Source organism: Cervus elaphus, chromosome 5 (assembly GCF_910594005.1).
Source record: "Cervus elaphus chromosome 5, mCerEla1.1, whole genome shotgun sequence".
In the NCBI taxonomy this organism is placed as follows: Eukaryota; Metazoa; Chordata; class Mammalia; order Artiodactyla; family Cervidae; genus Cervus; species Cervus elaphus.
In genome coordinates, this window is record NC_057819.1 from 124,458,037 (window position 1) to 124,470,730 (window position 12,694).

The following is a 12,694-nucleotide window of genomic DNA, read 5'->3' on the forward strand; positions in this document are numbered from 1 at the left end:
TTCAAGGGCCCGGAGCCGGGGGCCCGGACACACCCCCAGGCAGGCGCGCCCCTGCCCCTGTCACTCGGGTCGCCCTGCCCCCTCTCACTCCGACCCCACAGAGCTCGCGGCCCCGCGGGCGGCGCCCTCGGGAGGCCGCGTGGGGCGCAGCAGCTCCCCCAGCCGGACGCCTGAGCTGCACGCCGGAACGCGCCGTCTCGCCGCCGGAGGTGCTAAACTTCACACTCGGCGGCTTCTCCGGCCGGGTCGGAAGGGCCTCGGCTCGGCAGCGCCTGCCGGCCGGGGACCAGGGAGCGCGAATTCGTGACCAGCTCTTGGCTGCTCGGCCATTCCATTCGCCTCCCTTGCGTGCGGCCCCGCTGTGCCCGGCGCGGTTTCAATCCTTTCTTGGCCTTCCCTGCCTTCTCTTTTCGAAGCCCTTCCCGGGACCCCACCAAGTCCTCTCGGGCCCCCAAGTAGTCCTGGACATCCTCTTCGTCCCCTCTTTGTCCTCCCTGCCTCACGCCGTGTTGGCCGCGGGGTGGGGGTGGAGGGTTGCTGCTGGAAACTGGACCTCCCGCCCTCACCCAGCCAAAGACAGTGTTGAGGGTAAATGAGGAGCACAGCAGGATTCGGGGAGGGATCGAGAACGCTTTGGTAGGGTTCTTGAGCTCTAGGGCCCCAAGCTGGCTGCTCCTCTATCCCCTTTCTCCTCTCGGCGCTCTTCTCCCTGGCGATCCTTTGCACCCAGTCCTCTCTCTCCTCCCTATCCTTTCTCTTCCATTCCTCGCCTTCCTAAATGCCCTCAGCCTCGTGGGGCGGGGCGAGGCGGGGCGGCGGGACCCGCCGGGCCGGGGAGGAGGGGGGGTGCGGCGCGAGCTGCCCCGGCTCCGATTCCGCCCCCTGCCGGCGACCCCCTGGGAGTCTGCACATGACGCAATTCGGTGCAAATGGAAACTGCAGTGGATGCTCCCGTGGCCCCCGGCAGGGGTCCCCGGGCAGTGTACGCTGAGAACGAGAGGCGAAGGGGGCAGGCCAAAGCGCTAGGCCCCAGGCGAGGGGTCGCAGCCAGATCCTTGCGGCCCCGCCAGCCTCTTCACCCCCGCCTCGGCCCCCCGCCGACACACCTCTGTCCAGCCCGGTCCCGTTCCCTCCCTCCAGCGTCCCTCTCCCAGGCTCTACGATCCCTCCCCCTGCACCTCCCCGACGCCCTCCTCCTCCTGGCCCCCTCCCGCTCCCTTCCTCCTCCCTTCCCCGCCACCCGCCCCGCCCGCCGCCCAGGCCCGGGGCCTCCGGTAGGCCGGGCTGCGCCAATCCCGGCCGCGGCCCGCCCCCTGACGCCGAGCAGGGCCCAGCGAGGCCCCGCCCGCTGACGTCCGGATTTGCATGAGTTCTTGTGCAGCCGCGGCCCGGGCTCAGTTGTCTCAGCGAGCGCGAGCCGGGAGCCGGGGCGGGCGCGGGCAGCGGCGGGCGGCCGGGCTGTGCAGGACGAGCGGCGGCAGCGGCGGCGGCGGCGGCGCGGGCGGCAGGGGCTCCTCGGCCGGGGCGGCAGCGGGGCGCCGGCGGGAGCCAGCAGCGTCTGCAGCCGCGCCGGCCGCCCGCGCCCCGGCGCGCTCCGGTTCGGCCATGGAGCTGCCAGCTGTTGGCGAGCACGTCTTCGCGGTGGAGAGCATCGAGAAGAAGCGGATCCGCAAGGTAGGGCGGCGCGGGGGCGGCGGCGAGGCGGCGGGGGAGCGGCAGCCGGAGCAGCCCGCGGGGAGGCGGGGAGGGGGGTGGGGAGGCTGCGGGCCGGGGCCGGGGATCCCGCGGAAGCTGATGGAGTGCTGTCTCTTCCCCCCCTCAGGGCAGAGTGGAGTATTTGGTGAAATGGAGAGGCTGGTCCCCCAAGTAAGTAGCGGCCGAGGGGCGGGGGAGCCTGGTGCCGAGGCGCGGGGCTCCCGGGCTCCGGACCAGCCGGGCTGGTGGGGTGGTGGGGGGAGCGGACGGGAGGCGGGGTGGAGGTGGGGTGGAGGGAGGAGGGGGTGGGGAAGTCGGTGGCAGGCACTGGGGAAGCCGAGCCGCCGAGCCCGAGCCCGGCGCCCTGTGTTGTACTCCGCTCTCCGGGAAATGCCATCACTAATTTATGCACTAAAAGGAGCCGGAGGAGCTGGAGAGACGCGGGGCCGAGCCGGGGAGGCCGGCGGAGGGAGGGAGGGCGCAGGCACTGACTGATGTGCAGCAGAAAATGGCTCCTTTCCCCTTTCCCTCCACCGAACGGCTCCATATTGCAAAACCAAAAAAAAAAAAAAAATTAAAAAGCGACGAAAATGCAATTGTGTGCCTCTTCCCTCCTAGTGGTGCAGGGAGAGGAAGAAAAAAGGCAGAAAATGTTGGGAACTGTCACTGCGGCGCTTTTGGTGGGGAATTTTTTTTTTTTTTAATTTGAAATGCGAAGGCACCGGATGGAGACAGACGCGCAGGCACACGCACACACACACACACACACTCACACACACACACACACAGAGGCATATTTTTGTGTTGCTGAGTATTTGGGGGTTGCTTGCCCGTGACAGCGGGGTCCAGGGCCGCGAGGGGGTGTGGGGGGGGGCGCGTGGCTGACGGTGATCGGATTAGGGGTCAAATGGAGAATGGCTGAAGCCCTCGCGGAGACTCGGGGCTGGGGAGAGGAGGAGGGGACTGCGACTTTGCATTTTGGCTGCTTTGCACGCAGGGTTCCTGGTGAGCAAAGTGGCTTTGGAACATGTCGCAGTAACATGCTTAAAATTCTTGACAACTGCAAAATAAACTGCTAGTTTCATTTTCCTTACCCCTCCCCTTTCTTCCTGCCCTTGTGTGTTTATTTTGACTTGGGGAGGGTGTATCAGGGACCGTGTCAGGCCTGCAGAAATTTACTCTCCACCCCCCACATCCACAGCTAAATAGCTTTCAGTTCATGAAGACAGAGTAGGGCCTTATGTCATTCCCCACCTGGAGGCCACAAAGCTGGCTCGGTTTTTTTTTTTTACGCCGTGTCCCCCTCCCTTTTCCCTTGCAAGATATAACACGTGGGAACCCGAGGAGAACATCCTGGATCCCCGGCTGCTGATCGCCTTCCAGAACAGGTGAGCGTCCCCCAAGCACCCGCCGCCGGCAGCCGTGACCGTATATGGGAATGGGAGAGTGGGCCAACGCTGCAACAGGACAGGGGGAAAGGGCCGGGAGGGGGGCTGGCAGGAGTCCCCTCCCCCGGGTCTGAACGGGCACGACTGGGGCCTCGGCTCCTCTAACCAACGTCCTTGGCGGTTGCTGCAGCTTGGGGTGGGGGCGGGGCAGGCCCGGAGAAGGAGAGGCTTGTGTTTGGGGGAACTGCGGGAAGGGCGCTTGCGGGTGGCCCTACAGCTGCGCGGAGGAGTTGGGGCTGCGCCTCGGTTCCCTACCGGCCCCTCTCCCGTGGCTACCGTAGAACCCCACCCCCGGAGCCTAGGTGTTTCTTTCCTGCTGCCACTGGCCGCTTGGCACGGGCAGCTCTGGGGCAGCTCCAAGGGAGCTGGCATTGTGAAACCTCCGGACGTCACAGAACTGAACTTAACCTGTTGGGGACTGGAGAAAAGTTTACAAGACCTTAAGCCGCCACCCTCACCCCCCAGGGAGCTTGGGGTCGACGGGGGTTAGATTCTATCTGGCGCTGTGTGCCCTTCACACCTCCCACTAGGCTACTTGGTGGGTCTGGCCCCCATTCTCAGGCAGGGGGAGCTTGGCCCACCCGCTGTGGGGTGGGCACTGCCTGGTGGTGGAGGGGTGGCTTCTGACGAGGGGTTCGTCGCTCGCACAGATGCTTGTCACGCTGCAGCTGCTGCAGCTGGATTCACCACCGGTGGCTGTGGTTCTCTGTTTCGGGAGGACAGAAGGGGGAAGGGCGATCGAGGAGGGGCGGAGCAGCAGGAGCCCGCGGAGCTGGGCCACACCGCGGCCTTCCATTCCCCCTCCCCCTTTTATTTTGCATTATTTCCTGTAGCGCGTTTGCCTCTAAAACTGTAAACTCTGGCCCCTTGGAAGGAGCGACCATCAGGGAAGTTGCTCTCCTGACGCAGGAGGGCGCCGAGAAGGGATCCTGCCCGGGTTCCACCTGGGAGTTCACCAGCCTGTAACCATGTCAGCGGCTGATGCCATGTTGCATAATGGATCCCCAGAGATTTAAAATGCAGGCTGTTGCAATGCCATGCAACTTTGGAGTCAGGCCCCCGTCCGGGCCCCCAGGCATGACAGAACTCTGGGTTAGCCCAAGGGGAGAGTGGTGCCTAGGATCTGGAATGGGCTGCAACTTTGGCCTACGCTGGAGAGGCACTCGCTTCTGCCATGGAGGGCTGGGCAGTGCTAGGACCACCCTCCTCCCAACCTCGGATCATCCTCCACCAGACTGCCAGCGAAAGGCTGACAGCTGTATTGACCAGCGCCACCGCCCCCGGGCTTTATTAATAATTTGGAAATGAAGGGAAGCTGGGAACCCGGGCTCGTCGAGTAGGCGGGGCTTCTGTGCGTCGCCCCGCCCAGCAGCTCCGCCCCAGCCGTACCAGAGCTGGTTCACCTGGTGACTGCGAACCTGGCCAGGCCCTGGCCTTGGTGTCCGGCCCCCGCCCCCAGCCCCTAATTGGCTCATTTGCCGCTGTGTAAACAAGGGCGCAGCCCCTCCCCCTGTTTAGTGCCTGGCCTTTAAGAAAACGAGTCCTCCCTTCTGCCGGCGTCACTCGTTATCTGAATCTTAATGAGGTCATTAGCATCCCGTGCCTCTGACGGGGAGGCACCCGGTTGACGCTCACCTCATTTGGACTTGTTTTCATCCCCTGGACCCCCGAGCCCACTGCGTTTTGTGCAGGGCCACGGGCCCAAGGCTGTGTGCACCAGTGCCAAGCTGCCCAGTGTCAAGCTGCAGGCAAAGATTCAGGGCTGTGGGGGGCCCCATTTTAGGTACGGACATCTGAGGTGGGGGAGCCCTTCGGAGAGGGCCCCTTGGGCAGATAAGGGTTGGTGCTGGGGTAAAGTGGCACTCTGGAACCGGACCGAGGCGCCCAAGTGACAGTGGAGGCCACCTTCTGCCCTGAGCCTTGGCTCCCTCTGGTTCTGGCTGGCCCCACGGCTCACCACAGTGGGGGCTTAGGAGGAGGGGAAGTGCCTGAGGCTAACAGCACTGCACTCTGTCCCCTCTCCGCAGGGAACGGCAGGAGCAGCTGATGGGATACCGGAAGAGAGGGCCGAAGCCCAAACCGCTGGTGGTGCAGGTGAATACACTCCCGGGCCCCAGGGCCAACCACGACTTTTTCCTTGATGTTGCCACCTGAGGTGCCTCCAGGCTTGGAAGTCGGGGGGAGTTCCTCTGAAGCACCCAATTCCACTTCATCTTGACTTCCCACACCCTTCCCCGACCTGGTAGGGGCTGGGACACACCTGATGCTGGAGGCTTGCTCTGGGGCTGGTCTTATCCCTCCTCTTACCTCCCCCTCCATTCCCATCCCGTCCCCCCAGGTACCTACCTTTGCCCGTCGTTCCAATGTGCTGACCGGACTCCAGGACTCCTCGGCTGACAACCGCGCCAAGCTGGAGCTAGGCGGTCAGGGCAAGGGCCAGGGGCACCAATACGAGCTCAACAGCAAGAAGCACCACCAGTACCAGCCGCACAGCAAGGAGCGGGCGGGCAAGCCCCCACCGCCAGGCAAGAGCGGTAAATACTACTACCAGCTCAACAGCAAGAAGCACCACCCCTACCAGCCGGACCCCAAAATGTATGACCTGCAGTACCAGGGCGGCCACAAGGAGGCGCCCAGCCCCACCTGCCCGGACCTAGGCTCCAAGAGCCACCCGCCCGATAAGTGGCCCCACGGCGGGGGGGCCAAGGGCTACCTGGGAGCCGTGAAGCCCCTGGCCAGTACGGCCGGGGCTCCAGGCAAGGGCTCCGAGAAGGGTCCCCCCAACGGGATGACGCCGGCCCCCAAGGAGGCGGTGACGGGCAACGGGATTGGGGGCAAGATGAAGATCGTTAAAAACAAGAACAAGAACGGGCGCATCGTGATCGTGATGAGCAAGTACATGGAGAACGGCATGCAGGCGGTGAAGATCAAGTCCGGGGAGGCAGCCGAGGGCGAGGCGCGCTCCCCCAGCCACAAGAAACGGGCTGCTGAGGAGCGTCACCCCCCGGCAGACAGGACTTTCAAAAAGGCCGCGGGGGCGGAGGAGAAGAAGGCGGAAACGCCCTCCAAGAGGAGGGAGGAGGAGGCGCCGGGGACCGGGGACCCGCAGTCCCAAGAGGCCGGCTCCCGCAAGCTCTCCCCGACCAAGGAGGCCTTCGGCGAGCAGCCTCTGCAGCTCACTACCAAGCCTGACCTGCTGGCCTGGGACCCGGCCCGCAGCACACACCCACCCTCCCACCATCACCACCACCACCACCACCACCACCATCATCACCACGCCGTCGACCTAAATCTCTCCCATGCGCGCAAGCGCTGCCTCTCCGAGACCCACGGCGAGCGAGAGCCCTGCAAGAAGCGTCTGACGGCGCGCAGCATCAGCACCCCCACCTGCCTGGGGGGCAGCCCCACCGCGGAGCGCCCTGCGGACGTGCCCCCCGCCGCCGCCCTCCCGCAACCGGAGGTCATCCTGCTGGACTCGGACCTAGACGAACCCATAGACTTACGCTGCGTCAAGACGCGCAGCGAGGCCGGGGAGCCGCCCAGCGCCCTCCAGGTGAAGCCCGAGGCGCCCGCGACCGCGGCGGTGGCTGCTGCGCCGGCAACAGCGGCCGAGAAGCCCCCGACCGAGGCCCAGGACGAACCCGAGGAGCAACTGAGCGAGTTCAAGCCCTTCTTTGGGAATATAATTATCACCGACGTCACCGCGAACTGCCTCACCGTCACGTTCAAGGAGTACCTGACGGTGTAGCCGAAGGGCGTCGGAAGAGGAAGCGCTTCACCCTCTGGGGCTTAACACCTGGGGCCTGGGGGCGGACTCCTCCTCTCTGCAACTGCGGGAGCTCCCGGCCCGGCCCCAGCGCGAAAACGGCCGAAGCCGCGGCAACCGCGTCCCTCTGCCGGGTCTAGGCTGGAGCGCCCGGCCCACACTGGCACCTTCCACGCCGTGCCTGCGGGTCTCGCCCTCATCTGCCGCACCCCCTCTCTCGTGGACCTCCGGGACTGACAGGGCAGCCACTCGCGGCGGTCTAAGAGTTATAGTATTATATTTTAACCGTGCTAACTTGTCAAGTGCAGACTTTACTCCCGTTTGTACGTGGTGTTACATTGAAATGTATTGTTTGAGCTCAAAAGGCCCACCACCCCCTTCGGGCTGATATATATATATTTATTTGTAGGTATTTATATATTGAAATATAAAAACCTAGATTTATGGAGTTTCCTCTAGATCACGTTATATTCTATATCAGACGAACTATTTTCTGTTGGCCTTTCTATCCGTTCATTCAGTATTTCGGTTGATTTCATTTCCTCCCCTTCCAGGAACTGCAATACCAGTAACCTTGGTATATATTTTTTGATACTGTACACATCGATGTGTTGTTTCTATGTGCAAAAGAAAAAAAAAAGTTTGTTAAAAGGCTAAACGAGCTCTCTAGAAACTGCTGCTACTAGAAATGTCTAAACTATAAGCTTCCAATTATTACCTGCTTGAATGTAAATATTAAATGGAGATGTTGAAGGTGCACTTTCGCTGTTTGAGATTAGCTAAGAGGGAACGTCAGAGACGGGGGTGGGTGGGCAGCGGCTGGACCCCTCTCCACACCCTACTTCCGCCTTAGGTCGGGTGGGGGGAGGGTGGGAGTGGGAGGACCTATCGCATCCTGCGATAAACTTTTGCAAAAGCAAAGTGAACTGGTTTCACGAGCAGAGGCGCCCGCACCGGGGAGTGACCCCGCTCCCCGGAAGTCGAGAGGCTCTCCAAAGGAGAGGGGAATTCCTGCGGGGGGGCTGTGCTGGCGTCGCCCCCGCTCTCAAGAGTCTTCGGGCCTTGGCTGCCCACCGCGCGGGCAAACTCGGGATCTGCATAGTGGGGGGAGGGTTGCACGGGTGCTCGACCTGCACGGAGACGTGGGTGGGGCTAACCTCCCCCCCACCCCCCGCGCCTAGCCCACCCGGCACCTGCTGATTTTTGCCCCCCACCCCCCAGGACGCAACACACCCTGGAGCTGGCCCTGGTGCGGCAGGGGTGTTCCTTCCTAATAATCCCTGCCCGGCAGGGCAGGTTCCGCAGGGAGGGGACCCGCCCACCCTCTCCAGCGTCCCTTGCTGCCATCGCTGGCCCCGCCCCACCGAGGAAGCTGCCGAGGCTCTTTCTCTGCCAGGCTCTCTCCCCGGAAACCACCAGGCCAGAAGCCGCGACTGGAGGCGCCGCGAACTCGGCCAGGGCAGGGGGCGGGGGGCTTCCCGCGAGGTGGATGGGTTGTGGGAGGGGGAAAGGGCTTGCGAGAGCAAGGCCTTGCCGGTCCCCGCTTCCTGAGTGAGCAGGAAAATGTGGGACCCCATCTCACCCATCCTGCTTTGGGTGGCTAGGCAGTGGCCCCTGGTTTCCCCACGCAGGAAGGGGTTAAGGGTCCCCAGGGAACGAGGGGAGTGGGCCGAACTCGAACTCCGAGGTGCCGCTCCCCCAGGCCAGGAAGCCGAAACCCGGGACTGCTGCGGCCGGCCCTGGCCAGCTATCTGCAGACGCAGCGATCTTCCTCCTGGCTGGGGTGGCCCGAGCAGGGCCAGGGGCCACGGGACTGAGGGCCTGGTAGGCGCGAGGCTGTTGCTGGCCCCCAAGTCCCTTGCCTGCCAGCCTGGGACTGAAGAGCCTAGCCTCTGCTGGCCGCCAGGGCGGAAGAGGTCAACGCGGTTCATAATGGGGGGTGGGAAGGGGGGGGGGTGGAGATGTGGCGAGAGAGCACAGTGTTGGGAAGGCCAGGGGAAGAGATAGAGGGCCGGGAGGGCGGGAGGCCTGAATGCGGACAGTGTGGCCAGTGTTGGCTGCAGGCCACCAAGCGGCTGGAGGTGGGGGAGGGGAGCCTAGCGGGGGGGAGGGGAGGGAGGGAAGGGAAGCTCTGGAAAAAAAAAAAACCGTTGGGAGTTTCTAGCCCTGGCTTTTGTGAATTGTCCCTCCCACTATCCCCATCACCCCAGCCCCCTTTAGAGTGAGTTAAACGCTCCCCCTCCCCCCTCGACGTAATGAATGCCCTTTGCCACCCTGGGAGTGGAGGGAGGGGTAATCTTGACTGCTCCTGGCAAACTGCCTGCTCAGCACTAGAATTGGGCCTGTCCTTCACTGACTGGTACACAAAGGCACATGCCAGGCGTGGATTTCGTCTCCCTGTTTTTCTGGTAGAGGAGAACTAAAAAATCGGGAGTAAGAAGGGGAACCCCTTGTTCACGTCTGCACAGGTGGTGACTTGGGAGTGAGCCTTAGTCCCTAGGGGTGTCCCTCCTGCCCAGTGGGTGGCCTCTGCGAAGCTGAGCCTGGGCAACAGGGGAGGGGAGGTAGAGGATGGCACTGTTGGTGAGCAGAGAAGGAAACTGCTCCACTACAATTTGCAGAAAGGTGTGTCCTGCAGGTGGCTTGAGGCCTTGAAAATGGCCTGGTGGTGGACCTCCTGGGGAGATCTTCGAGCAGGGTGGTCCTTGGAACAGCCTGGAACCTAAGTTCAAAAGACCAACAGTAGGACAGAGGCAAATGGATAGGTCAGGAGGGGCAGCAAGATGCCCAACTGGCACGAGACTCAAGAGTATCCAAGGTCCCTTCTGGCCCAGGAGGGACAGGACTCTTGTTGGCTGGGGCCACTTAAGCATCTTGTTCCAATCAGACCCCACAGAGGTCAAGTGTCCCTATGGGATGAGAGTCTGAGGTTCTGATGGCTAAACAGCTTATCCAGCTCACCAGGCCACTGCCCAGTTCTGTACTGACTCTAGAATCAATCAGGCGGTCTGCTGTCACCCTGCAGAGAGGTACGCCATGGCAACTTGCTCCTCCCTGACCTCTCAGACATAGATGTGTCCAAGGCTCAGGAACACTCAAAGAGGGCCAGGGGCTCTGGCACCGGGACAGGGGAGGAGAGCCCAGTGGCCCAGATGTAGGCTTTGTGATAGATCTTTGTCACAGATGTAGGCTGCTTCTTCCTAATGGAGGGTAGAGATGTTTATCAATGCCTAACTTTCACAAGCAAGGGGTCCTAAGCCCTCACTTTTCCTAAACCCTCACTTTGAGCCCATGTTCAGATGATTCTGGGATCTTAACCTTGCACACTAGGAAACCCAGAGTTCTGTCTTTTCTCCAAACAAACCTTTCTAATGGGGCTGAGCCTTGAGCATAGTGCTGAAGCTGACTCCTTGCAAAGAGAGGGGCACTTGTGTATCCACCCATCCCTCAGAGGCTGGTCCCTCCTGCACCAGCCAGGTTCCAGATTCCAACTCTGGTCTCCCTGTAGCCTGTACCACTGCCACCAACTCAATTTCACAAGAGCCAAGTTTCGCCCTTCAGTGTTAGCTCCATCCTTGGATCCTACCAGGGTACTTAGGAGCTAGGGTTGCCAGGCTGAGAATATAAAAATCTAGGGTGCTCAGTTAAATTTGAATTTCAAATGGACAATGAATCATTTTTTAGTGTGTCTCATGAAATATTTGAGATATATTAATACAAAAAAATAATAAAATGCTTTGTTTATGTGAATTCAGATTGAACTGGGCATCCTGGAATTTGTCTGGAACCCCACTTGGATCCTGAATAGTCTACTTAGTCAGTCCCTGCCCACAGGGAAGTTTAAGTCCAATAGGAGAGAGAAACTGCTGAGAACTGAACCACAAGGGTCCTAGTGAGTGCGGTGATTGTAGTGACATCGAGTATGTTTGGCACGGCACAAAATGGTTGCTGGATGTCCAGGGGCCTTCAGCTGTGATTTAAAGGGGAAGGGAGTGGTGGAGTGAGCATGTGACAAGACCTAGACAAGTAGTGATGGAAGACCAGACTTGGTCGCTCCATCTGTTGGCCCACCTCGGGCTCCTGAGTTGAGTCTCTTCCCCATTCCCACTCACCCCAACAATAAAGTCTAGAACATACAAGGAGGGCAGAACAGATCCAATTGCAGCACCCACTGTGCTTAGTCATGTGGGACTGTTTGTGACCCCATGCACTGTAGCCCACCAGGCTCCTCTGTCCAGGAGGATTCTCCAGGCAAGAATGCTGGAGTGGGTTGCCATCCTCCAGGGGATCTTCCCAGCCCAGGGACCGAACCCAGGTCTCCTGCACTGTAGGCAGATTCTTTACCAGCTGAGCTACCAGGGAAGCAGTACCCACTCCCCCACCAAAACCCTTTTCCTTTCTACACCTCAGTTTCCTTAGCATCTTCAAAGACATGCCCTGACAGTGAGGATGAACTGGGTCGGGAAAGAGCCTTGAGCACTTCTGGAAAACTCCCCAAGTAAACACACGAGTTAATATTTTTTTTACCAGGGAACATTAAACATTTCATGTCAGATTCAAATGCCTTCTAACGACTTCTGGCTGAGAGTCTCAGCTTGACCGAGGAATAGATACCCAGTGATGTTTACCTCTGAACTGACTGCTATGTCTCCCTCCCCTCGCCCCCACGCCCAGTGTGCACCACCAGCCTTTTGCATTCTGCCCTCACTACTGGCTTGGTAGATAACCCATTGACCTGGAACCTCAGCCTCAGCCTCTCCAGCTTTATCCTGGTTCACCAAGGCTGGCATTGGGACAGGAGAGAGAGAAGAGCTGCGCCTGCATTTGTACAGAACCAAATCCTGATGCTTTTTAAATCAAGTTGCTTCTATGGTTCCATGTTATGTTTGCAGCTCATCTGAGACGGTGACGACTCTAAAGAGGAAATAGTACTAACGGCGGATATTCGGATATTCTCGGATGCAAGTGTCCATTTCCTGTGGCCATAGTTCAGATGCACCCCCGCCCCCTGCACCCTCCTTTTCCTCTCTTCCCCTTCCAGTTGCTGTTAACAGCTAACATGGAATGAGAGCCCACCACCTGTGGGGGGTACTTCAGTAGGTCATCTCATTTAATTCACAGTCTACCATGAGGTAGGCCCCATCACTGTCCCTGTCTCACGGATGGTAAAATGAAGGCTTAGAGGCTCAAGTAACCAGTCCAAGGTCAAACATCCAATAAACAGGGGAACAGGAGTTCTGGGCTAGCCTTGTCTGTCTGCAGAGGCTATGCTCCCAGCTTCCAGGGTTCTGTGGGTTCTTCAGAGGTGCGTTCAGGTCTCATCCCCTCCCTGAGGTTGTTCTAGATTATTCCAGCCTTTACCAGGGCCTGCTGTGCCTGACCTCCTGCAGTAATTACTGCGCCCCCACCAACTCATCAATCAACTGCTACAACATCCACGTGTGCAAGTGCCTCTGTTCTCCAACTGGACAAAGCCCCGCCCGTCTGGAAGGCAGCGGACTTGTCTTGGGTATTTCATGCAGTCCCACAGTGTGCTCAGTTCCTAGGTAAATACCTCGGAATTGGATGCCTCGTGTGTGTGTGTGTTGTCCTGTGTGTATGTGTGTGTGTGTGAGAGAGAGAAATGGGACTTTCAGACAGTGATGCTGATCACTGCACTGCAAGCTATTAGCAGCAGACACAAGGAAGGCCCCGTGCCGCCCCCAGGGGCTCAGCCCCCATGACCACGGGGCTGCACAGCAGACTGGGGCCTCAGGCTGCTCCCTTCTGCCCAGCCACCGGCGGG

At 60.3% G+C, this 12,694-nt stretch overlaps 1 protein-coding gene across 1 annotated transcript; it reads left to right on the plus strand.

Moving 5' to 3' along the window:
* Positions 1–1,395: 1,395 nt before the first annotated feature.
* On the plus strand, positions 1,396–7,668 carry CBX4 (chromobox 4). The gene is made up of 5 exons (XM_043905306.1): positions 1,396–1,674; positions 1,823–1,866; positions 3,018–3,083; positions 5,171–5,237; positions 5,482–7,668. The coding sequence occupies exons 1-5, from the start codon at positions 1,606–1,608 to the stop codon at positions 6,889–6,891; spliced, it is 1,656 nt and encodes a 551-aa protein (XP_043761241.1). The 5' UTR covers positions 1,396–1,605; the 3' UTR covers positions 6,892–7,668.
* The last annotated feature ends 5,026 nt before the right edge of the window (positions 7,669–12,694 follow it).

Bases quoted from the DNA above. Each gene is read 5' to 3' on its own strand.
- CBX4 (XM_043905306.1), top strand. From the start codon at position 1,606: ATGGAGCTGCCAGCTGTTGGCGAGCACGTCTTCGCGGTGGAGAGCATC. The intron at 1,675-1,822 runs GTAGGGCGGCGC...TCCCCCCCTCAG, and splicing joins AGAAGAAGCGGATCCGCAAG to GGCAGAGTGGAGTATTTGGT. The intron at 5,238-5,481 runs GTGAATACACTC...CCGTCCCCCCAG, and splicing joins CCAAACCGCTGGTGGTGCAG to GTACCTACCTTTGCCCGTCG.